Source organism: Lemur catta, chromosome 12 (assembly GCF_020740605.2).
Source record: "Lemur catta isolate mLemCat1 chromosome 12, mLemCat1.pri, whole genome shotgun sequence".
Classification (NCBI taxonomy): domain Eukaryota; kingdom Metazoa; phylum Chordata; class Mammalia; order Primates; family Lemuridae; genus Lemur; species Lemur catta.
In genome coordinates, this window is record NC_059139.1 from 37,848,735 (window position 1) to 37,876,126 (window position 27,392).

The 27,392-nt window shown below is 34.9% G+C and overlaps 1 protein-coding gene across 2 annotated transcripts in view; it reads right to left on the reverse strand.

Moving 5' to 3' along the window:
* Window positions 1-27,392, reverse strand: part of DEPDC1B (DEP domain containing 1B) — a 74,086-nt gene that overhangs the window by 13,792 nt on the left and 32,902 nt on the right. For both annotated transcript variants that reach the window (XM_045565956.1, XM_045565955.1), the window contains exons 3-7: window positions 23,540-23,675; window positions 18,721-18,848; window positions 17,960-18,090; window positions 16,022-16,069; window positions 12,674-12,814 (exon numbers count right to left, since the gene is read on the reverse strand). In XM_045565956.1, the coding sequence (XP_045421912.1) occupies window positions 12,674-12,814; window positions 16,022-16,069; window positions 17,960-18,090; window positions 18,721-18,848; window positions 23,540-23,675 (584 nt within the window). The remainder of the gene's footprint in view (window positions 1-12,673; window positions 12,815-16,021; window positions 16,070-17,959; window positions 18,091-18,720; window positions 18,849-23,539; window positions 23,676-27,392) is intronic.

The following is a 27,392-nucleotide window of genomic DNA, read 5'->3' on the forward strand; positions in this document are numbered from 1 at the left end:
GCAAAAACCGTCTTTTACGCTGAATAAATACTTGCTAAACATGTATGATATACCAGGAACTGTGCTAGGTCCTGGAAATACAAAGGTATGCCAGGCCCCTTCCTTTGAAGAGCTTATGCACTACAAGGAAGAGGGATCCATAAATAAATAAGTGTCAAAATGTGAGAAGTGATGCAATAGACATCTGCAAGGGGCACATGAAGGGAAGTATGTCACTCAGTATTATTGCAGCATAGGCTGTAAGAGCAAGGGCTTGGTAGAAGTGAAGCTAGAAAGGCCAGGAGAAATGAGGTCTTAGGAGGCCCTGGATCCCAGACGAAGGAGCTTGGCAGTGGATGTGCATGGGAGGGAAAGCAAGGCAGGAGGAGAGAGCTTTTTATATGCCAGGTTCTGATGCAAGATGTGTCCAGGAAATGCTGCTGTTGACTATCATCATCATGATCTCTGCAGACCTGCTTTCAATTCTATACAATAAAATCACAGAAAGAAAAAAGGTTTATGATCATATTTTAATTCATTCTTTCATCTTTCAAAAAAATATTTATGAAGCCCTGCCTGTATTCCAGGAAATGTTTTAGGAGGGGATATACAGTAGGAACTAAAACAAAATCCCTATCTGATCCCACACACCTTACTTTCCAGCAGATAATAAACCAAGAGATATAGAAATACAGTGTCAGGGTGCAAAGACACTATGGAGAAAAGTAAAGCAGGAAAGGAGGTGGGGAGTGAAGGGATGTGCTCAGAAAAAAACATTCCTACCAGTTCAGGAAAGACTCCTGTCTAAGGAAGAGACATGTGAGCCACGATCTGAAGGAAACGAGAGCAAGCTGGGGAAGTAATGGAGTGACAACTTTTGAAAGTGGAGGAAACAGTAATTACAAAGGTTGTAACATGAAAGTACGCTGGGAGCATTTCAGGAGCAGGAATGAGGCCAGCGTGAAGAGACAGGAGTGTGTAAGGAAAAGATAAGCCAGAAATGGGGTTAGAGACGGAGCCAAGAGCCAGATCATGCAGAACCTTGGTTATCATTAAGAACATTGGGTTTTATTGTAAGTGACCTGAGAAGCCCCTTGTGGGTTCTGAGCAGGAGGATTGCTTGATCTGAGTTGCTTTTGATTGTGGCAGCTGTACAGCAAATAGATTGCAAGGGGATAGCGGGGAAAGCAAGTCACAAGGCATGATGATGGAATATCAAGTAGAGCATGGAAGTCTGGCTAAGTGGAAGAGACAAAGACTGGAGTTTGGGGAGGGTGAGTCAGCCGGGTGTTGCAAAGCACAGTTATTTCCAAGTTGAGGGAACCATGTGAAACAAGGGTTCAATAAATGTGTATAGGAATCCCCTTGAGACTTTAAGGAATACTGAAATGTGTATACACATATAAGGTGAAAGTCAACAAAGTTACACAAAGAACAATCAGTGAGCTGTGAGCTTAACACTTTCCAGATCTCACGTAATAAGAGAATCCTCGTGATTGTTGAGACCATTCAGGTAAAAGCCCAGAAAGGTCATACTTCAGTAATAAAACTAAATTCTCCCTTTAGTAAAGACTAATCTAGTCATGCCCTAACAATAGCTTTAAAAAATCACATACAAATGGGCAAGCAGAAACTCAAGTAAATTAATTGCCTAATAGAATAAAGCCCAACTCTCTTTAATGGAAGACAACAAAATCCAGCCAATTGACAATGAAAAATTCAATGTTCAATATCCAATCAAAATTATAAACATGCCAAGAAGCAGAAAAATATGACTAATACCCAGGAGAAAAATCAATAGACAGTCAATAGAAACAGATCCAGAAGCAAAGATAAAGGAATTAGCAGGAAAGGATATTACAAAAGGCATTCTAACTATGTTCACATATGTAAAAGAAACCTAAACGTAAATGAGGCAGTAAGTGGAAGATATTAAAAAGAAGCAGGCCAGGCGTGGTGGCTCACGCCTGTAATCCTAGCCCTCTGGGAGGCCGAGGTGGGTGGATCGTTTGAGCTCAGGAGTTCGAGACCAGCCTGAGCAAGAGCGAGACCCCGTCTCTACTAAAAATAGAAAGAAATTATCTGGCCAACTACAATATATATATAGAAAAAATTAGCCGGGCATGGTGGTGCATGCCTGTAGTCCCAGCTACTGGGGAGGCTGAGGCAGTAGGATCGCTTAACCCCAGGAGTTTGAGGTTGCTGTGAGCTAGGCTGATGCCATGGCACTCACTCTAGCCTGGGCAACAAAGTGAGACTCTGTCTCAAAAAAAAATAAAAAATGAAAAAAAATAAAAATAAAAAGAAGCAAATAGAACTTCTTGAGATGAAAAATGTTAAGTCTCAAATAAAACATTCACTAGATGAGAATGATAGCAGATTAAACACAGCAAGAAAAAAAAATAAGAAATTTAAATATACTATAATATAAATTAGCCAAAATAGAAGCAAAGAAAGAAAAAAAGTGGAAAAAAAATGAACAGAGTTGCAGCCACTTGTGGGAAATTTTCAAGTGATCCAACGTATGAATAACTGGAAAAGAAGAATGAGGCCCAGAAAAAATATTTGAAGACACAATGGCCAAAAAGTTCCTAAATTTGATGAAATCTATCAATCAACAGATCAAAGAAATTCAATGAATCAAAGCACAATAAACATAAAGAAAACTACGTACAAGCACGTTATATTCAAATTCCTAATAAATCACTGATAGAGAACATCTAAAGTGTAGAAATTAAATGACACATGCAGAGAGGAACAAAAATTAAGATGACTACAGACTTTTCATCAGAAACTATTCAAGCCAGAAGATAAGGGATTGATATCTTTTAAGTGCTGAAGGAAGAAAAATCCTCAACTTAGAATTCTATACCCAGTGAAAATATCTTTCAAAATTTAGTCAGAACAAAGACTTTTCAGACCCCCTTCCAGCCAAAAAGAAAAAGAAAAAAAAAATTGAGTGAATTACCAAGAGACCTTATTCTACAAAAAAGTTAAAGGATGTTTTTCAAGCAGAAGAAAAACAATACCAAAAGGAAACCTGGATCTATACAAAGGAATAACAAGTACCAGAAAAGACTAATATGTGGGTAGATAAAACTTGCTTCCTGTTTCTTAATTTCTTTAAAAGCAACTTGTCTGTTTAAAGAAAAAATAACATATAGTAGAGTTTATAAAATATGTAGAAGTAAAATGTATGACAACAATAACATAAAGAGTGGAGGAAGAAAATTAAAGAATATTATTGTAAGGTAATAACATTATATATAAAGTGGTATAATATTTAAAGGTAAGCAAGGATTTCTTGAGACACAAAAAGCATGAACCATGAAAGAGTGGAATTCATCAAAACTAAAAACTGCCTTTCAAAGGACATTGTTAATAATATGAAAAAGAAGTACAATCTGGAACAAAATATTTACAATACATGTATCTAACACAGGACTTATATGCAGATACACAAATAACTCTTACAACTCAATAACAGAACAAACAAGCCAATTATAAAATGGGCAGAAGATGTGAACACTTTACAAAAGACAATATATGAATGGCCATTGAACAAATGAAAAGATGCCCCAAATAACAAGTCATCAGAAAAAATGCAAATTGAAACCACAAAGCTATACCACTACACCCCACTAGAGTGACTAAAATTTAAAAGACTGACAATGCCAACTGTTAATAAGGATATAGAGCTACCAGAACTCATACATTGCTGTGGGAATGTAAAATGGCACAACTCTGGAAAAAAGAAGTACTTCACATAAAAGAAAACATATATTTATAATGTGACCCAGAAATTCCACTCCTGATTATTTATCCAAACAAAATAAAGATACATGTTTATATAAGGACTTGTACATGGACATTAATAGAAGCTTTATTCATAATAGCCCCAAACTGGAAATAATCCACATGTCCCTAAATGGGTGAAAGGATGAACAAGTTATGGTATATCCATGCAATAGAGCACTTAGCAATAAAATGTAGCAAACTACTGGTATGTGCACCAATATGAGTGAATCTCAAAAACATGTAAAGCAAAACCAGCCAGGTACATAGTACATGCTATATAATTCTACTTGTATGAAACTCTTCAGAAAGAAAACCTAACTACACAGATAGAAAATTTCTACTTCTGGTTGTCTGGTACCAGTGATGGGGTGGAGGGATGGCCAAGAAAGAGCATAAGAGAACTTTTAGGGGTGATGGAAATGGAATATTTATTAATTGTGATAGTAATTACACAAGTATACATTATAAAACTAACTGTATTTAAATTAATGCATTTAAATTGTATGTTATTTATACCTCAATAAAGTTATTTTTAAACATAAATGAATCAAGTTAGAGACCTAAAGATGAAAAAAACTTAAAAATCTGAGAAGTATACAATCTCTGTGATTGAAAGCTAGAGAAAGAATTTTTTAAATAAAACACATTAATTTGACTAAAGTAAAACATAAAAGCTCTTTCTTTCAATTAAAATCAAAAGACAAACCACAGACTAGGAAACATTGGTAAGCTACAAGGTACAAAAATTAGAATATCCAGAATATATTTTTAGAATGATAAAAAAGAAAAACCAAAAGAAAAACACAGGCAAAGGATAGAAAACATATTTCACACAAGAAGAAACCCTCATGACCATTAAACAGCAATAAGATTCCTTTTCACACCCATCAGATTACAAAAATTTGGCCGAGTGCATTGGCTCATGCCTGTAATCCCGCCACTTTGGGAGGCTAAAGTGGGAGGATTGCTTGAGGCCAGGAATTCAAGACCAGCCTGGGCAACATAACAAGATAAAAAATTTTAAAATTAGCCAGACATGGTGGCATGTGCTTATAGCCCCACCTGCTTGGGAGGCTGAGGCAGGGAAGATCACTTGAGCCCAGGAATTTGAGGTTACAGTGAACTATGACTGTGCCACTGCACTCCAGCCTGGGTGATAGAGCAAGACTCTGTCTCAAAGAAAAAAAGAAGAGAAAGAATAGAAAATTTTTAAAACCTTCTGGAATCAAGTATTAGTAAGAAAATGCTCATTATAGGAATATACTACTCATGGGTGTGTAAATTGCTGCACCCACTCTGGAAAACAATTTGCTATAACTAGTAAAGATGTGAATTCTGAACAACCTAACAATAGTGCTTCCAGATACAGAGTAACACATGGATGTCATTACAATGATACAAAATGTGTGTGTTAAATCAGGGCAGTGGACACATGGATGTCTTATGTTCTGCCAATTTAATCATAATCCTCCCCTCAAATAGCATATTTGGTAGAAGTCTGGAAATCAAATTGCATAATCACTTTTTAAAATGTTCTGAGAATTTTGTTTTCTTTCCACAAACAATACCCCAAAACAATGACCAAATCTATCACCTAGATCTTGGCTTCTAAATATCATTCTCTACTAAAAGGAATAAAGAATGCTTGAAGGAATGGCTGACTCCAAGAATGGTGGGAAAAAGTACAAGGTGAACCTGTAGTGTCAACATGCAAGAAAGCAGTCAAAGAATGGTGGGGATGTGGCAAATGGACACACGAGCCAGCATCAGGGCCCTGCTACTAGCCAAATCTGAGACAGTTTGAGCATCAGGTAATGAATTATAAAGCAGTAAATAAAATATGAAGTCCTGAGTCCAAACCGACATAAATAAATTGAAAGTTTAATGTTGGAAAGCTTACACACATTTCAAAGTTACCACCCCACAAAATCTATTAATTACAAGGAGAAAAAGAGTAACCACATAGTGGAGAACCCTGATAGATACCATTTTAATCAAGTGATATCAGGGATATCATGTGATATGTTATTTTTATGTAACATCTTTGTTTGGTTTTACTATCAGGATAACACTGGCTTCATAAAATGATTCAGAAAGTATTCCCTCATCTTCTATTTTCTAAAACTATTTTTATACAATCGACATTACCTTTTCTTAAATGTTTGGTAGAATTCACCAAATCTGGACCTATAGTTCTACTTTAATTCTACTGTAGTCAGAGAACTTAGAACAATTTCAGTCATTCTAAATTTATTGAGATGTGTTTTATTGCATATCACCCTTGACATATTCCGTTGGTCAGAAGCAAGTCACAGGTCCCACCTACACTCAAGGGTTGGAAATTATATAAGGGCATGAGTACCAGGGAGCATGACATTGGGGGCCATCTTAGAAGTAAGAAGTGCATCCAAAAGTACTTTTAAATATCCCACTTTATCTCCACTATTGGTTAATAAGCTATACCTCTTTATTTAAACAACCATACCAAGATACATTATAAACAAATTCTTAAAAACCAATAATAAAGATAAAATCTTAAAAGCAGCTGTAGAGGGGAAAAAGATATCAGCTTTGTTTAGACTAGATTTATTGCATATATTCTGCACTGTTCCTTTCTTCTATAGTGCCTAATCTGCTCCTAATCCCATCCAGTGAAATTTTCATATAAGATACTGTATTTTTTTAACTCCTAAAATCCAATTTGCTTCTTTTTTTCTTTGCTTATTCTTTTTTTTAGGAGATTATCTCTTCTTACGTGTATAATTCAGTGGTTTTTAGCATATTCACTAAGTTATAGCCATTATCTAATTCACAACATTTTTGTCACTCCCCTTTCTTTCTTCCCCTGCTGGAAACCACTATAGATTTGCCTATTCTGGACATTTCATATAAATGGAATGATACAATATGTGATATTTTGTCTTTGACTTCATTCACTTAATGTTTTCAGGATTCATCTGTGTTGTAGCATGTAACAATATTGCATTCCTTTTTATGGCTGAATAATATTCCATTGTATGGATACCACATTTTATTCATTTATCATTTGATAGGCATTTTAGTTGTTTCTACTTTGGGGCGATTCTGAGTAATGCTGCTATGAACATCTGGGTATAAGTTGTATGTGGACATAAGTTTTCAATTCTCTTGGGTATAAACCGAGAAGTGAAGTTGCTGTATCATGTGGTAACTGTAGGTTTAATTTTTTGAGGAAATGCCAAATTATTTTACAAAATGGTTGTGCCATTTTATATTCCCACCAGCAATATATGAGGGTTCCAGTTTCTCCACATTCTCACTAATACATATTCAAATTAAGAAATATATTTTACATTGCAATAATACATAAGCATATACATAGGTATTTAACTAAAACATAAGTTTATGAAAATATCTACTCTTTCTACATACAGTGCAGTATGATATTTTGCATATTATTCTATTTCTTATTTTTTGCTAGTGCTACTCTACTACATAGATTTCACACCTAATATAAAGTTTCAAAAACTTTATGGTTTTGGGGACTATTGAGTTTGAGCTGAGGTTCTTATATAACATCCAGGAATACACTGTCAGGAGTCAGAAATATACTCTGATCTTGAGTTTAGGAGATAGATCGGGGATGAAAATACAAAAGTAAAAGTCCTCAGCACATGGGTGATCCATGAAGTGGGTATGTGATCAAAGAGATAAATGGAAAAAGGGCTGAGGTTGAGTGTATCAAATCTTTCTTGACATCCAGTCCCAAGGATGTTATTTTTCAACCCATTCAAATGTCAAAGAGGTACTCATTTTTAGTTCTACCACTGAATCTTAGAGGGCTATATACTGCTTTCCTAAGTTCCCATGCATGTGGAAAGACTTAGATTCTCAAAAGTAGTTCAATCTGAGCTCTCTATTTCTGTTTTCTAACTTCTTTCTCACTGTTCGCTATTGCCTAATCTTTTTTTCTTTCTTCAAAAAGAATTTATTGACAAAAGTACACTATAGAGTTCAGGAAAATATAATTGCAAGAGAACTTAGCTTTAAAATACACAAGAAAGTCTACAGTTGAACACAAAAGACATCTTCATCAAGTACTTTCAAACTCTTCAAGCTCATAAACTATTACTGATTTTTAAAGAGTTTTGTGGGGTTTTTTAGGTTCTAGTTTAAGAACCTGTGAAAGACATTAGCATTCTATCTTCTTTTCTTTTCTTTTTTTTTTTTTTTTTTACTAAAGAGTTTCAGTGTTATAACTACTTTATTCTTTGGATTCATTTCATTTTGCTAAACATAGTTAAGAATAACTTTTTCATCTTTCATCATTTGTATAATTTCAACATCATCATAAAAATATTGATTCATCTTTCTCTTGAGAAAACGACAAGGGGCTTCTATAGCCCCAAAGGTAACTTTTTTCTTGCATTTCTGAATGACATATAATAGTACTTACCCTAGTTATAGATTGTAAAGATTTATCACAAGTAGTTCTACATAAAAATCTTCCATCATTTGAGGGAAGAAATGGTTAGATACCAATATATGATTATCCCATCTTAAGTCATGTATTTTCTCATCTTTTTATATTTTTCAAAAACAAAGATATTTAGGAGGAAAATAAGTGTTGCCCATTGCTTTAATTTTCATGTTTTCATATGTATAACTATTATAGGTATTATTGCTACTTATCAATGAGGAAACGAGCCAGAAAAGCAGTGGTTTGTCAAAGTAGGTACAACCAAACAAACCAGGGAGCGTGGTGATATTTCCATTGGTGAAATAAGAACAAAATAATGAAAAGATAATCAACAATCAAACCAAATAACTTGTGCAATCCATCTGTGACACTTTTTCAATCAGGGAAATACTTCATCATTTAGCTGGACTGAAGTGGAATAAGTAAATAAATAATTTAATACTCAAGGAAACCCAACTGTTCCTTATGATAGGAATGAATAAAATCAAAGTTCATGGAAATGTATAATGTTCTACATTACTAGAGGTTAGATCAGGGGTGGGGATCTAGGTCCTTAAGTGCGGCCTTTTGACAGAATCCAAATTTTATAGAACAAATCCTTTTATTTTTATTAATATATTTTTATTTTTAAATGAATATATTTAAAATACCAAAGAATAAAATAATCCTCCCAGATTGACAGGCACAATTGGAATGTTAGTAAGCCATAAGGGCTAAATCGACAGGCTCCTAGGCTCATAATTTAGTTCTAACTTGCCCCACCTGACTGGCACCACTACTACACGAGGCTGGCTGGTAAGAGTTTACGGGGGTCAAGTATGTTAGTCTGTTATCAGCTTTTGACAATGGTGCACTGTATTTCTGTTTGAAGTGGAATTTGTGAATAGGTGCACAGCTTGACAGCAATTTTTACAATAATTCTATCTGCTTAACAGCCCATTGTGTCAAAGAAGACCAAGAGAAAGCCGAAGGAAGAAAATAGATTTTTTAATGAGGATTGGGAATTGCAATATTATCTTGTTTCTGCTAAAGATAAGATGATATGCTTGCTTTGTGATACTGCAATATCAACATTAAAGAAATTCAATGCTCATCAGCATTATAATACTCATAAGGACCACAAATATTTTAAATTAGAGGAAGAGGTGTGAAAGGTTGCATTGCAGAAATTAAAGATGAAAAGGAAAAACAAAGATGATTCTTTCAAGAAGCAATAAGACCTGGAAAGAATGCCACTGAAGCAACTTACAAAGTAGCTTAAATACTAGAGAAAAAAAGGGACGCCACTGAATGACGTATAAATTGTGAAAGAATGCATTGTTGAAGTTGTAGGGTGCCTTAGACCCTGATAACACTTCAAAGTACAAACAACTGCCTCTTTCAAGGAGCACCATAACTGATCAGCAGCATGAATTAGCCTTCATGCCCATGACACACTTGCTTCTTCTAGAAGAGGCACTCACTATACACCCACAGCAGTTTGTGTCACTGAAAAGTCAAGCCCAAAGCTGCTAGACCTTCTAATTTTTTGAAAAATAGCCAGAAATATGAATTCTTACGTGAATCTCCTATTTCTTAAGGTTTAACAGTTTAATTAAATTTCATTTTTACAACACACATGTCAAACCAGACTTATTTATGGTGTATTGATAATATGTGGGCCACATTTGGCTCACAGACCAATAGTGTGAGCTCTCAGATTATACAACCCACAAGTCACTCAATTTTTCACAACACCCTACCATGCTCCCATGCCCTTTTGTGTTTCCTCTCTGCCTCCCTCTTTTCCTCAGTATGCCAAATTATTAGACGCTATACAATACAATGGACTGTAGGGTGGGGGTGGAGTGTGAGTAAAGGATGCTACTCACTCTCATTCGCCCCATTCAGGAATCAACAAGCTCTGCCTTTTTGGGAAGAAAGATCAATTACTATGGATAGTTACACTGGTAGGTCAGACTCCTGAGCCAAATTGAATAATTTTAAATGTAAGTAGAAAGTAAGTCTTATATCTACAAAAATGTCATGGTTTTTCTTTTTTGAGAACTTTTCGAGGTCCTGTTTCATGTACCAGTAATGACTAACTGCACTCACACAACTTTGGCATCAAGCCCAACCATGCCAGAAGCAAAGGAATAAACCTCAAAAGAAGTTCATTAACTAAACTGAAAATCACTTTTGTTGGAAATGCTGTAGAATTTTTAGCTTCTACACAAAATAGACTGATTACTTACTTTAAAAAGTACTTTATCAAATGACATTCTATTCCAAACAAAGTTAAGTCAAAGGTTTAAGGGATGAGTGAACCTTACTGGGATCTCACATACATATCTAGATATTTACCCTTTCCCATAGACTCTAACAGGATTACTACGCTAGATAATCTTTGTTAATTATTGACAAATTATGGTCTTCTATAATCTAGAAGGCTTTCTTCTTTCACTACAGAAGGATCTAAAAAAAGTGGTTTTCAATGCAGGTTGTCTCAAATATATTCACTTGAACAGGACTGGATAAGGCAAGGTTTATATATCATTACCATGCATTAGTCTATTCTTACTGATACCTAATGGCAATAAATTCCCCCAATCTGCCCATCCTTCTTCCACCCTAATCCTTCTAAAGATGATACTGCAGAGAATAGCTGACTCTGATATCAATTTGGAAATAGACAGCTTTAATTCCTAGCTGAGATTCAAATGAACAATTGTGGTAGAATAGACCAGTGATATCATAAATATAACTGATACAAATTGAATTTGTTTTTAAAAAAAATTTCCAAATCAGATAATTTTACTATAGATTATTAAAAAATGGAAAAATGAGAAGAAAATCTAACAAGCAATGTTTAATCCACTCTTTAGAACTCTTCTTTTACCAATGGCAAAATGGCAGCAAGTAGCTATAATGGGAATCTACTCAATTACTCCACAAGCATGCTAGGCATGATGTTCACAAGTGCATAAGCCCAAGTTCAATACTCCTTGATTGGAAACAAAATACCAAGAAGCACCATGGTCTCAAAACCCAGTAATAAGCCTAATCCCTCATTTGTTCCCAATATTGGTCTGTCTGAAAATGCTCACTCTTATGTACATGATTTATAATTGTTATGTTTGTTTGCTATTATCACAGAACCTACAAAAGCTTAAACTCTAAAGTACTGTGCCATGAGATCAAGTAACTTATTCACATATTACTGATATTTTGTTTGGATATTATGGCAGCATCCATACTTTCCAAAAATCAAGTCAGATAGAAAGAAGGAGGAAGAAAAGAGAAGCAAGGGAAAGGAAGGAAAATAAAAGAAGCGAAAGAGAAAGATGGTTAAACTCCACAATATTAAAAAACAAGAGTATAATAATTCCTATAAATTTACATAAGAGAATATGATAGCCATGCAATAATTTGGTCTTTAAAGCAAAACTTTTGATAAGAAAATGATAATACTTATTGAACAATTACAACAGCCAGCAGGAAAATCTGATTTCCAAGAAGAAAGAAACAATATCAGAAAGACTAATAGTAGGCCGGGCGCGGTGGCTCACGCCTGTAATCCTAGCCCTCTGGGAGGCCGAGGCGGGTGGATCGCTCGAGGTCAGGAGTTCAAGACCAGCCTGAGCGAGACCCCGTCTCTACTAAAAATAGAAATAAATTATCTGGCCAACTAAAATATATATAGAAAAAATTAGCCGGGCATGGTGGCGCATGCTTGTAATCCCAGCTACTCGGGAGGCTGAGGCAGTAGGATCGCTTAAAGCCCAGAAGTTTGAGGTTGCTGTGAGCTAGGCTGACGCCACGGCACTCACTCTAGCCTGGGCAACAAAGTGAGACTCTGTCTCAAAAAAAAAAAAAAAAGAAAGACTAATAGCAATAATGTTGTTTATTTTCCTTTCTACCATGTTTCTTTCAGAGCATAAATTCTAAAGTATAAATCTATATGAGGAATAGCAACAAGTTTTAATGAATGATAAAGTTATTGTACTATATTTATTTTGCATGTCTCAAATAAGAAATAGTCCTAAAAAACCTATTGCTTCTATAAATAGAAATTAGACTTCTAAATGGAAACACACCTCCCACACTTGACTATTTGTGAAGTCATATCCAGAATAATAAATTTAGTCATAAACAGTAAATGTCAAATTCATTCTTCTATACCAATCAAGTTATACTCCTTTGTACAAAAATGGCATGCAACATATATATTCTTTCTTAAGAAATAAAAGCTACCGGCCCTTGCTTTGAGTTTCATAATAGAGCTTAATCATTTTATTTTATTCCTTCATCGAGCAAGACTTCAGCCATGCCAAGCAGCCTATCAGGTTTTACTTTAAAAATTCCATGAATTTTGGCTAATGAAAGTCTCCAGACAGTGAAAAATGAAATGATTCGATATCAATAATGCAGATATACATTCAATATATTCCAACTTACCTAATACGCTGACAAAAGCATCAAAAAGATGAAACGTAAGCAGTGGCTCTTTCAAGTGACCATAGTAATCTGCTATAGTTTTAAAGACATCTTTTTCAAATCCCAGGTACATAGGCTGCTTCAAATCAGAACAGTTGGGCCCTATTTTTTTAAAAAGAGAGAGAAAGAAAAACAGTATGGAGCAATTACCTCTAAGTATTACTCTCTGTGAATAAGTGTGGCACGTACAGATATCCAGGTATTCAAGATACACAGAAAAATTTTCATGGGAAAAACTGACATTAATTAAATGGGCACTATATATTCTGCTTACACAAATATGCTTTGTGTCTAAATTGAAATCAATTATAAAACAATGAGGAAAATCAAAAGTTTACTTCCATTTTAAAAGAACCACACTCTTATTTTTTAAATGTCCTTCTGAAAGGCATTTTTATTCAATGTAAACAATAATTTTCTTTGAAATACTCAATATTTTCCCAGTCTTGATAAACTGACCAAGATAACAATCAGTTCACATGTATAATACAGTTATAAAGCAATTTCTAAAGCTTTTCATTATTTCATCATTGCTATATTATAAAATCCTACGGTCATAGAGTTGAGTGAAATAATTTCTGCCTCTAAACTATTTCAGACTAATAAAAATGTTAACTTTTTAAAAGATACCCTGAAAAGGAGATTTTACATTTTGTCTTGTTAATTCATTCTGATTATACACTTTCTATTTGATCTCCGACCAACCATCAAAAGATAGTTTACCAAGCAGAGTCATACTGCAAAGTTGGATCAAAAATAGGAACCCTGAAACTTCCTGGTCCCACCTGTATTTTATCCCAGCAGCAAGTAAAGCAAAAATCCACTCATATTTTGGACCAAAACAGGAACAAGAAACGTTCTCTACAGAGTTGGCAGCAAAGGCCCCTGATAATCCATATACAGACCAAAGATTTACGCTGCCAAGTTGAGAAACGAACTGGAGCTGCCTGCACCCTGAGAAAAATGGCAAGTGGTCCCACGAGGAACAGTTTAGCCAGGCTTCTCCATTTCCATTACGGCATGAAGAGTGCGACCCCCTTGGAAAGTTCTAGGTTAGCATAAGACTAAACAACTATACCCAAATAGACCTCTACCCCCAGGAGAACAAAAGCAGCAGCCAAGATAAATTAAAAGGAAATTCTTCCTACAGAAATGCTGTAACTAAAGAAAGAGTATCAAGCTAAAAAGGACAGTAAAACATTCTGGGCCTTCACATTTCAAGGCCACTGGGATATCATCAAATGGCATTTTTTAGTCTCTTTAAAAACTCTCTTACCTTTCAATATTCTTTTCTTATAAAATAACTTAATTTGATTGGTTAAAATAATGAAAATTGTGAAATACCTATGTGTGTGGTATCACATCAACCTAGCAGCAAACGTAGCCACCATTTTTGCTTGTTACCTCCTCTGACACATCCTAAGCTCAGTCTATTGAAATAATTAGGTTGGTAGGTCTCAGCAAGCAATACACTTTGCCTAGAATTACTCCCTACCAGGATAAGTATGTGGCTCATTCTAAGCAGTTGTTCTCCTTTGTGAACATTTCATCATCCTTGTTAAAAATATGCAAAAATCAAAAAAGGTTCCCTAAAAAAACCAGTGCATAGTGAGTCCTAAGAGAGGAGACCATATTTTTAAGATCTTTTCTTTCTTAGTCATCTTGAACTTTAAGAATGTGTTTTTAATCTGGTTTTTTATAAACGTTATTCCTGACAGATTTTGGGAAAGAAAAGCTTTGACTTTTTTGTATCCATTTTTTATCGAATTCTTGTGAGATACATGCACAAAAAAGAAAAACATAGTTAACCCAGTTTTGTATTTATTCAGTCAGAGCTGGGCCTGGCCAAAAACGAAAGTATCCAGGTCGACATACACATGGTCTACAATAAATGCAGATGGGCCTAAAGAGAAAGACGTGAGCAACAGACTAACAGAAAAGGAGGCAACAGGCCTTCAAAATATATAATCAGTCTATCCTTCTGTTCCCTTTTAGATGACTGTAATGGGAATCTGTACTTACTAAGGATAAGGACAAGAAACAGGTCATGACTTTGATGGACTCAAAGTAGATTTTGAGGGTCAATGAGAATTTTGGAACACTTAGTGATTTTATAAAGCATTCAAAAGGTTGACCTTGCCTTTTGGCCACCTTTTTTGACACATAAATAAACATTTTATGGATGTCATAAATCATTGCACTTTATACATATGACACATATTCCCTGTTCCCAACATCTGCCACCTACTGTAACACCACTTAATACACATGAAGATCATTGCTAAATCATTCCTCACACTTGTCCTTTCCATTGAAAAGTAATCAGAGTTATTCTAACGTTTCTGCAGAAGTTTTGTGGCTTTAGGTATACATCTTGCTTGAGGGAAAATTATACTCTTCACTACATTTCAGTCCTCATTGAAAATTCAAATCATAAACACATCTTAATATATACTTTATAACATTTTATATTATAGCCTAGATTGGTTATACTGGCTTCCTATGTTCATGCTCAGCTGATCAACTTCTAAATCTTTGGTTTGCCAAGAGTTCAGAAATGGATAATTTAACTTCCCATTTGTACTTTCTATCTCATCATTGTGAACTCCGGCCAAAGATATAATTTAAATTTAATTTACTTCAAATGGTCAAGCAGGAAGAATAAAAAGCCCAAGCACTTCCCTATGAAATGGATTTCATAACTATGAAAATATTCACAGAGACCACCCTGGTCCAGGCCCTCTCATCTTACATACATATTACTGAAACGGTGTTTCTTGTTTGTCTGCATGCAAGTTCTTCTCTTTCTAAGCCATCCTACATATCAAGTAGATCAGCCTTCTAAAATATTTCTCTCCCACTTAAAGTGCTGCCTTACAGAAAGCTAGTAATAGACAGAATCGGCTGACCAAACTGATAATGTAAATACAGTGGATATTCAGGAATACATGTTTTAGGAATAAAAACCTATAGATTATTAACAGGTAGCTATCTGTCACAATATTACATGTAATATTTAACTAATTTCTTTCATGTGATGAAACAATTAGTAGTGCAGACTTTATCTGTAGTGTGATTATATCTACTAGAAATTAGAACCACCAAATCCCTTTAAAACTGTTCTATAATTCAGCCCTTTCATTAAGTCACAAATTTATCACTAAAAGCAGAGTAGTCCCAAAACAATTAACTGCCGGTCTCACAGGTGTCAAATTAATGTTCAGCCCATTGAGCAGAAATTTTTTCTATAATAATTTAGGGCACTAATTTCTCTGAATTTCCCAAAACTGGCAGATAATTAGTACTTACAATTTGCCAAACACTTCATAGCTGACAGCACCCAATGAGGAAGTTCTTCTATAGGAAAAACAAAAATAAAAAGAAGATATTTTATTCAATTCCACATAACTCAAGGAACTATATACATACTTGATATTGTAAGAATGTATTACTTGCCCAAGTAATATGAAACATATCTGCTAATCACAAATCATCAATTTATGTGTCAGAACATTTAAAAGATGGAAATCTTTCCTTAGCAGCAGTGTTGTACCATGCACCATATAAATTATGCCTACAAATTTCTCTAAGGACAAGGTGCACCTTTTAAAGATTTAGTAAAAAAAAAATTGATGGTTTATTCCAAATAAACCAAAAGACAAACCACATATCCTAAGAATTACTGAAGAAAAAGAAAAAACAAAAAAGACAAAAATATTAGTAATCAAATGCATTTGTGAAACAAGTTCACCAAACACCTCCCTTCAAAAAAGGTAAATTCTCTAGGTCCAATATAAGTATCATTTTACATGTTTCCATTTTCAAAATGCTTTAGGCCAAGAAAGTTCCACTGACATATTAATATTATGCTATTATTGTTAGGACAGCCTTAAAATGGTAACAGTAATATAACATTGCTACAAATAATCCCTGGTGAACAGAATCTCTTCCTTCCTGGCCCTGCTGTAGACATCTGATGAAACAGGCCGGCACTCAGGCTTCCACTTCATTTTCTCTACTTTCTGTAAAACTGAGAAGATGGCTTGTTTGAACTGAGTTAGATCTAATGAACCTGAGTCTTACAAAATGCTCTCTTCTTCCTGAAGACCTTACTTAGTAAAATGAAAGATGATTGGTCATCTAACTGATAACTGAAAGTATTAATTTGCTATACTCAGAGAACGTAGAAGGATTTTAGATGTATTTCAAAGGATATACCTCCCTCATTCTAGAAACTTAATTTTATACACTGAGATTAAACTCACAACTCATAAAGTCACCACAAATCCATTTCTGTCTCCCTTTGTCCTCCATTCCTGATAATAGGGACTATAAAAGGGGAAGTGCTTCAGTTTTCAAAGACAGAAGCTACTCCTATCAGGAAACATGGTCTAGAAAAACCTCTTGTTCTCTTACAACTGCTCAGGCTCCTTCTGGTACATTCTGTCTGCTGCCCAGGAGCCTCCAACCCTAATTTAATATTTTACAAAAACCCAAAAAGTGTTATACCATCTTCCCACGTTCAAAGATCATTCTAGTTCCAGCCAATATCCAGCATCAAAGGTTTGAACTAAAGGAAGAACATATCAAAGAGCTCATCCAATTCTCGTCCAGTCCTTATCCATAGGATGTTTTAAAATTAGTCTGGGAATTGTGGCCTACTATAAGCACCGTGAACACATTTTTACACATCAAAAATTAGGTTGGGTAGCTACTTAATGTCTTTTTTTTCCTGAATTTATAGACTGGCCTGGAGGAAAAGATATAAAAAAGTAAAGTACCTTCAAAATTTAAAAAGGTACCTTATTAAAAAGAAAAAAAAATGACATAAACATTATCCTAGAAAATCTGACACAAAGATACCCTAACAAAAAGGTTAGTGAGAATCCTAAATGCAATCAGACCCCAGGGCCCACCTGAAAACTGACTCAAGCTCTCAGTTAGGTCTTAAACATGCTCACTTTTCAGAGGTTTTCCTGGGGATAATATGGAAGCACTTAATGACCAGGGCGGCTAACACAACTAGCCTCTGGATAGATTTTGCTGAGACTGATGAATACTACTGGATAGTCATCTTTCTATGACATTTCCTTAATCCAAACAATTAGTTACAAGGAAGTGGGAGAAGGATATATGTAATGAAGGGGCAAACTTATTTAGGATTTAGGAAGGTCAAATAGGAGCTGATGGACCTGTGCGGTCAATGTATTGGGTCAACCAGGAGCAAAATAGTATTTAGGCACTTACTTGATTTGTCATCAAGGATAACGACTCCCTGCTTGCTAACACTATACACATTATGGATGATGAACTTGGAGTTGACAAGTTTGATGTCTAAAACTTCTTCTAAGGAATCTAAGCCAAGGATTTTCTGTAAGCTAAAAAGATAAATAATTAAACTGTTATTTTTTAAAAAATCATTATTTACCAAAAAACTAGCACTCCAAAAGATCAACCTTTAAAATGTATTATTTTCGTGCACTTCACCCAATCTTTGTGGGACAAAAAAGAGTAAAAATGCAGTATGATAAAAACAAACTTAAAAGATATCCTTTCGTCTTTAGCAAATATTTAATAGCAAGCATTTAATAACACCCTGAATGCTTTAATAACTAAAAATATATTTAAAAAGCTTATCTTATGGTAAAAAACCGTATTACTACATCTTCATGAGAAAAAGCAAATTTGCTATAACACTGGTACCTTTAATTATACCTACAGTACACATCAAATATCTAGGAGACCAAATTTTCCATTATGTATTTTATTAAACTTAAGATTTCAGCATTACTAGAAAGTTTAGGCTTTTAAACTCCTATTTTTAATATAAATGGCAATAGAAAATCCCTAGAGTTCAGTTAAATTATGTTTGCTAAGCACAGCTGCAAATAATGCAAAGTTGAGATTTTTATACATAATTTCAGAACATTAAATATACAGAGAGTGGTGAAGAAACAAAATAGAAAAAAAAATCACTCAAATTTCCCACTAATATCAAATGCACATACTATGATAATGTCATAGACTTCCATATCTCTTCTACATGGGCCTCTGTCAGCTGTCTGCGGTGGACGAGACGGCAAGCTGGCACCTCACCAATAGCAATACTGTGACGCTTGTACCACATCTCAGAATTCTAATAGGGGGACGAGGAGTATCAAAGAGGGAGGGAAGGAGTAGGAAGAGAGAAAAAATATTTCAATATAAAGTGGTATGATTTTATGAGAAATGTTTTTGATTTGGTCATTTGTAATATGATTTAAAATAATAATTAAAAATAAAAACTTTCTTTACGTGGACCTCAGAGAAGAATGACTATTAAGATTATGTCATATTATAAATGAATATTCATGAATTACAAAAGAGCTATGGCAGTAACCACCATATTAACTAGCTAACTTTTCCTGTAAGAGTTCCAACTAATCAGTGAAGTAGCAGTGAAATAAAATTTTATTAATTCAAAATTCCATCAAGCAATACTTATCCAAATTCACACACTGTCCAAAATTGAGTAATTGTTTAAAATAAAATTAAAATGTACCACTTTTAAGAATTCTCTATTTTTTTATAAGCAAATATCAAGTACGTACAATGTTGGGAAGCAGCCCCTAGATCTTAGGTGTCTGCAAAAGTTGGGAAAAATAAGCGCTCCACAAGGACAGCTGAAGATGGCAAGTAGAAGAGAAGGAATGGACCTCAGTCTCTGGAGGGGAAAAAAACTAAAGAATAGAGAAGTTGACTAATTTGCCCCAAATAACACAGCTTTACCTCCTCAATATTCTCAGTACCATGTTTCTCACATTTAGGCTACAAGATATAGGTCCTAAAACTTCCTTTTGGTAAATTTTGACCTTTAAAAGGCAAAATATATAAGTCATTTACAAAAACTTTCTATAATAGTTTTTTGCAAAAGCAACATTATAGAAAAATTTTATTAATTTGAAAAAAGGAGCAAGAAAGTTGTTTCTTTGATCTGGTTTTTGGTTTTGCTTTTATTTTTGAAGAATTACTGAATTAGAAAAGAAATTCAAGGCCACATGATGTGTGAACTCCTCAGTATCCAAATCAAATTTGTTTTTGAATGCAGGCATCCATTTGCCTAGCAAATTCACTTTTAAAATTTATCCTAAAACAATACTCATGAATATATTCAGATGTTTATCTATAAAGGAACTGCTTACTACATTGTGTATATATTAAAAAACTAGAAACTTACATGCATACTTAAGAGCAAAGGACTGGACAAATATATTACTTTCATATTAGATGATGCAGATAATAAAATGTTGAATATTTAATAGCATGACCAAATGGGCATAACATACTATTCTAAGTGAAGAATATAAGCTACAAAACAGCTCAGCATGATCTCATTTTTGTGTTAAAAATATAGAGAGAAAAAACGATACACAATAAAATGTTAACAGTATTTCCCTCTGGATGATATTACAGATAATTTATTTTCTTATTTCTCTATCTATAAACAATTCTACAAAATAAATAAATAATAGCAACAGTGCTTAACAGTTACTGGGCACCTGTGCACCAGGCACTATTCTAAGCATTTTATAGGTATGAACTCACTGGATCTTCACAACAACTCTACCTCAGAGGGTACTATTATCCTAAAAAACTGAGACACAAACACAGAGAAACAAGTTCAAATAGCTAGTAACTGGAGAAGCCAAGATTCAAACCCAGAGTCCATACTCTTACCCTTCATATTATGCTGACCCCTGAGCAAACACAATAAATAATTTTATTTGCTCTATTTTATTTCATTTTATATAATGGCTAGACAAGAGAGAAGACAGGACAAAAATAAGAAACAACAAGCAAACTCAAGGCAGAGACAGAAAAAAAGTAATGTAGAAAAAATGAATGATGAATTCAAATTCCTCAAGAAATATGAACAGTTTGCTTATTGACTATTAGCATCATCATTCCAAAAACTGCATCAAGGCCCCACCAGGGAAATATATCCTATTCTGCCCTTCTTCCTGTGAATAATCCTCAACAAGTGGCAGCACAAGCCTTAGTGGAATTATATATAAAAAGCAGGGAGCTCAAACCTCTATCACTTCATTTAAGGGGAAAGAAAGGATGAGAAAAGGTAAGACAAAAGTTACGAAAAGAAATATGGATATAGAGAATAAACCTAATGATAAGGTTTGGTGGGGAGGGAGAGGAGGAACTGAAGAGTCTTGGGACTGTGGTATACCACTTAAAGGCTCTTGAAAATTTTAAAATTAAAAATTGGAAAATTGCTGTCACTGGTACAAAGCCCTGAACAATGGATTGAAATGTGCTAGTGAACACTCCATCTTCCTAGTGGGGACACCATGAACATTTTAACTTCACGGAACCAAGTAGAACAGAAAAGGGAAGTCATTATATTGACATAAAAACTTATCAATTTAATATGGGATTTTATCTCTTTTGTACAAACAATACTGGATGACCTTGCAATGGAAAAATGCCTACTGAATACCCAACCACTGTACATATAGGGTCATGTGAGGTGTTAAATACAAATGTTCAAAAAAATGTACCTGACTTCATGGAGCTTATATTTAAACTTTCTCTAGGACAGGAACTATCAACAAGACATTAACTAAGTACTGATCATTACAAATAAATAATCCCCAAGTACCTTTTGTGATCACTGTTTCAGAATATTTCCGCTTTGTTTTCTAATACAGTAATTCCCCTTTATCTGAGGTTTTGCTTTCTGAGGTTTCAGTTACCCGCAGTCAACCACAGTTTGAAAATATTAAATGGAACATTGCAGAAATACACAATTCATAAATTTTAAATTGCGTGCCATTCTGAGTAGCATGATGAAATCTGACACCATTCAGCTCCATCCTGCCTGGGCCACGAACCCTCCCTTTGTCCGGCAAGATCCACACTGCACATGCTCCCTGACCATGAGTTACCTAGTTAGCACACTTGGTTATCAGATCAACTGTGATTGTCAGTGTCACAGCGCTTTTGTTGAAGGAACCCTTATTCTACTTAATAATGGCTTCAAAGCCCAAGAGCAGTGATGCTAGCAATTTGAATATGCCAAAGAGAAGCAATCAAGTGCTTCCTTTAAGCAAAAAGGTAAAAGTTCTTCACTTCTAATAAGGAAAGAAAAAAATCCTATGGAGAGGTTGGTAAGATCTATGATAAAAATGAATCTTCACCTCATCATTTGGGGAAGGAAATTGTGGGAAAGGAAAAAGAAATTTGTGGTCGTTTTGCTGTCGCACCACAAACTGCAAAAGTTATGGCCACAGTGCATGATAAGTGCCTAGTTAAGATGAAAAAGGCATAAAATTTGTGAGCGGAAGAAATGAACGGAAATGTGTCCTGACTGACAGCAATTGGATTTGGTACTATCTGAGGTTTCAGACATCCACTGGGGATTGTGGAACATACCCCCCTCATCCATGGGTGGACTACTGTGGTCTATTTTGTATTGCCTGCTTCACTAGACTTTGAGCCCTCTTAAAGCAAACACCATGTCACATATTAGCATGTCTGTAGAGCCTAGCACAACACATGGCACACAAGAGACATTCAATGAAGTTATGAATTCCAAATACAACCTCTCCTCGAAGTTCCAGGGCCACTGACTCCTTCTGTCTGTTATACATTTCCTTTTAATATAACTCATCTTTATCATCAAATATATCTTAATCCAAATTCATCACCATTCCTGACAAATCTACAAGCCCTTCTAGAGTCCTAATTTCCATCACTGGTGACACTCTTGTCCTTGAATTATCTCTGATAAAGCCTAAACTTCTGACCTATTCTCTCCAAGCTGACATATAATACAACCTCTTTAGGAAAAACATTTTTTTCTTTTAATTACACTGCCCAAAAAGGGTTACATCCTATCTTTGCAAACAAAAATACATTTTGGACATCTAGTCTAAAAAGACTTGAGTAACTTTAAATATTGGTTTTGATACAATTCTTTAAAATTGCCTTATAGAAGTTTTTCTCTATTTTACTTGTTAGCATTATCTTAATCTTGGTGATCTTGTACTGGGGATATTTTAAGGAAAAAGTATGCCAAAAAAGAAGTAGTCAATTCTACAATGAGCCAAGGTTTTCCAAAACTAGAAGAATCCACCTTTCTTTCATACATTGTGTTGGGGTCAATCCACCATATTCCATGACCTAACCTTCTTATTCTATAAGGAAGTTTTAACAGAAACCTGCTCAGTCAGAACATATGAAAATAGCTACCACATACAGTCGGCCCTCCATGTCCATGAGTTCCTCATCTGTGTATTCAACCAACTGTGGATCAAAATATTCAGAAAAAAAATGGATGGTTGTGTCTGTACTGAACATGTATAGGCATTTTTTTCTCATTATTCCCTAAACAATATAGTATAACAACTATTTACATAGCATTTACATTGAATTAGATGTTGTAAGTACTCTAAAGTATATGGGAGGATGTGTGTAGGTTATGTGCAAATACTACACCATTTTACATCAGGGAATTGAGCATACATGGAGTTTGGTATCCATAAGGCAGGGTTGTGGGGTGGTGGGGTGAGGGTCCTGGAACTAATCCCTCATGGATACCAAGGGATGACTGTATTCAGTCAAAATGTCAATAGGCAAGAGTGAAAAAATGCAAGAGCCAATCTTTCTTTGTTACTGGTCTCTTGGCTGTTGGCAGGTATGATATTATTTTAAAGTACTTTCAGATCAATGTCCATAAGAAAACAACAGAAAAAAGTGGACCAAGACTGGGGGTTCACAGATGATTTCCCTCTGCCACCAGTGCCTCGTCCATCCTTCAGTCTCGGCACTTACCATCACCACTGGCCTCACTGGGATGTTCTCTTGTGAAGTGCCTGGTGGGGGATCATTCCATTCTGGAAATTTAATAACATCCTTTTGGTATGGGGGCTTCTTTGGATATGGTTTCAGGGGTGAAGAAGGAGGAAATCTAAAAACCAAGAAGAAATTCTCTATTATTGCAGTCAGTGAGAGACATGGATATTTCAACAATAGTCCCCACTTCTTTTGTCCTTGAGAATTTATACAATAATTCCAAACTTCAGATAATAAATGGGCTCATACTTAGTAAAATTTATTACACATGGCTAATTGTACCCAACGATAACATGATTTTCTTTTTAATACTCATTCATTACGCCTATCAAATAACACTTATGGAGAAAAATAAGAATTGAATATGTGAAACATTTTTAAAATAATAAATAAAACTTGCTCTCTTATTTGATTTTCATGATTAAAGATGTTCTTAATGGGCTACTAGGCTAAACCATTTTTACTGGTTCATAACTCCAGCTAGAATTTATAGATGGTAAGTTGCATATAGAAATTATTGATAAAGAAATCTTCAGTAACACTTGCTAAGAAAGAGTACATTAACACAAAAATCATTTGGCCTAATATTCACTTTTATAACTCTTTCTAATAAACATGAATCCTCCTTCCCTTGAATATTCAATACATCACACTGAGACTAAAGCTTCAATCATCTTGGAAGGAGCTAGAAAGCTGCCTGGTGTTCTCATTCTGCCTTTCTACACTCTTTCCCATTCTCAGCTTTCCTGTGGATCTGTAGCATCACTCCCTGGACTAACACATAGAAGTCTATGAAAATTCTAGTGCTCTTTAAACTGGTCTACACCATACCTGATAAAGAAAGGAAAGGTAATTAAATATATATTTTTATCAGAGAATCTTTTTCTGTAAGCTTGTTAGAAAACGATATATCACATTGCATTGCATTGCAAAAGCAATGTAAGAACTTTAATTCTTAATGTTGACATAGAAGTCAGCAGGATATTGACTTTTATTTTGACTTTTTATTTATATAAGCCAAAATAAAGGCTTAAAATTTCATCCCTGATATCCATAGGAAAAAATCCAATTAACTAAAGATCTTCCTCTTAAGGCAAATGCAGACACAAAGAATTTTTTAAATGTCTATAGTTTTCAAGGAAAGTTTGTATCCAGGTAAATCAGAAGAATCACAAATATAAGACTATTGAAGGAAACCAGAATATGTCACCTCAAAGTATGCCTCTTTGACATAAATAATTTTTTTTGACCTACAGGCCATTACGAAGCAGATGCAGAAGAGCTCTCTACCTTCCCTCTGTTTACCTAAAAGCAGGACAGAATTATAAAGACAAAAGGTCTTTCTATCCTCCCTTGCTTTGCCACAGAAAGACAGCAGGTAAATTCTCCTTTACCACCTTTATCAGTTTAGAGACAGCACCAGAGGAATCTGAGCAGACTTTATTCATTAGTTTCCCTGTAAATTTACCTTCCCATATTTTCCTACCTTTGGAAGCCTAAACTGCTTTTATTTATCCTGGCACTTCTTTAAAATTTACTGGTCTTTGTTGAAGATCTCATATAAGCTGGGATTCTAAGCCATTGTCCTGAGTTGCTTTTGTCCCACATAATGCACATTGCACTCACTGACAAACTTGCTTGTTTTTCTCTTGCTGATTTGTTGCAAGAGTATGTCCCAAGTATAAACTTATGCGAGTTGAGGAAAATGATAATTTCTCTTATTCAGTACTATGGAAAAACATTTCAAAACAGTGAAATGACTAATGGAGAAAAATTGAGTTTCATCTTCTCTGAAAAGAATATCTAATAATTGCAACTTTATTTTAAAAGTCAGTTTTGAGTCAGTAAGAAAAAAACGAGGTCTGGAAATCACTACATCGAGTTAAAGATAAATAAACTGAACGATAGTTTAAATTTTGGTAATCAAGTTACCAAGGCAGGTGTTCCCAAAAGATTCCAGAATACAAACTAAATGAATCTCTAAAGTCAGTCAAAGATAACCTTCTTTGTAAGTGAAAGCTGGCTTACAAAAGTCCAATCCAAATTCAACAATTATAACAAAAGTCCTATTTCCAGCCAAAGTACTGCATTTATGCACACGTGAATGCAACACACACTCACATATACATATAATATTGCATATAATTCCAGGAGTTCACAGATCACCCACCTCTCAGTTCATTAAAAATTAGACACAACCTCAACCCCCATCCCACCACTAATAGCCACTGCTTACTCCTCCCACTTCATTCCCTCTAACTATAGCATGAAAATTTTTAGATCCAAGTGCCAGACTTAGCTCTCTCATAAACTGTCTGTGTATCCTTTAGAAACTAAACGTCTCTCTAAATCACAATCAAATTTATTCATTTGTCAAATGAAAGAATGAAATTGGATGATCCATAAATTTCCTCCTAAGTTCAAAAATGTGTTTCCTGTATTCCCACACTTAGAAACAAGTAATATCTTCCAAAGACCAAAGCAGAACTTTTTACTTGCAAAATTGTGACTGAACAGATGTCAAGGAGTCACTGTTTTTCCTCCACACTGAGATGAGATCTTTGCCATGAGTAACATCTGCAGGCGTGCTCTCTATTTGCACAGCAGTCTGACGACCTTGCCTGACATAAAATGCTGAAGAGCTCCCTCTGGTGTACTACTTTTACTTTGTGCATTGAAAGTTATCAATTTAATCCTAACATTTTAATCATGAAATCTTTCATGTTAAAGATCATCAAGTTCAAATGTCACATTTTCCACTTAGGGAAATTAAGGCCCAAAAGAGGAAAAGCAACTTATCAAAAGTCTCACAACTAACTGGACAAGAGGGCAAACCATCTTGAGCAAAAGATTTGTAAGCCCTTTAAAAAGAAAATTACAAAATTTTACTGAAAGACATTAAAGAACTAAATTGATAGATATATCATGCTGTTAAATAAGAATCTATATCATAAAATGTCAATTTTCCCCATGAAATATAGTTACAATGAAATTTTAATAAAAATAAAAGAACTGTTCATGAAACATGATAAACTGATAATAAAATTTATATGGAAACACAATAATCAAGACATTCTTAAAGAAGAAAAATAAATGATGTGACTTGCCCTACCGGATATCAAGGATAATGAAGGTAATATGGTAGAGCAATACTGATGGCATAGACCACGGTTTCTCAACATCAGCAGTATTGACATTTTGGGCCGGATAGTTGTTGGTTGTAGGGAGCTGTCCTGTACACTGGAGGATGTTGAGCAACAACCCTGGCCTCTATCCACAGGATGCTAGTAACACCCCTACACATTCATTTGTTGTGACAACGAAAACTTTCTCTACACATTGCCAAATGTCTCCTCTGAAATAGCCCCCAGTTAAGAATCATGGGCCTAGACAAAAAGAATCTAAAACACACACTCATATTTATAAATATGATTTATGACAGAGCAGACATTAACAGATCAATAGGAAAGCATGGACTGTTCGATAAATAGTACCAGTCCAACTGGTTATCCATTTGGGAAAAAATGAAATTGCATCCCTGTGACAGGATGTCACATTTTCAAAGGTGTTTACATTTCCAAAGGTTTGTACCTCCCACCCACATGCTTTTATGCAATGTGACCTTGCCATTACCCTATCAAAAGGCAGAGTGCATTTCTCTACACTGGGTGAGCCCCCTCTAATTGTTTGGATAAAAAGATTATGGCAGAAGCACTAGCCCTTAACTGGCTGGCACTCTTCCTGCCTCTTGGAACTCTTGCTTTCGTATCATTCAGTATTATGAAGCTCCCTCTTGAAAACCAGCCATCATATAGTAAGTGTGGCTACCCTG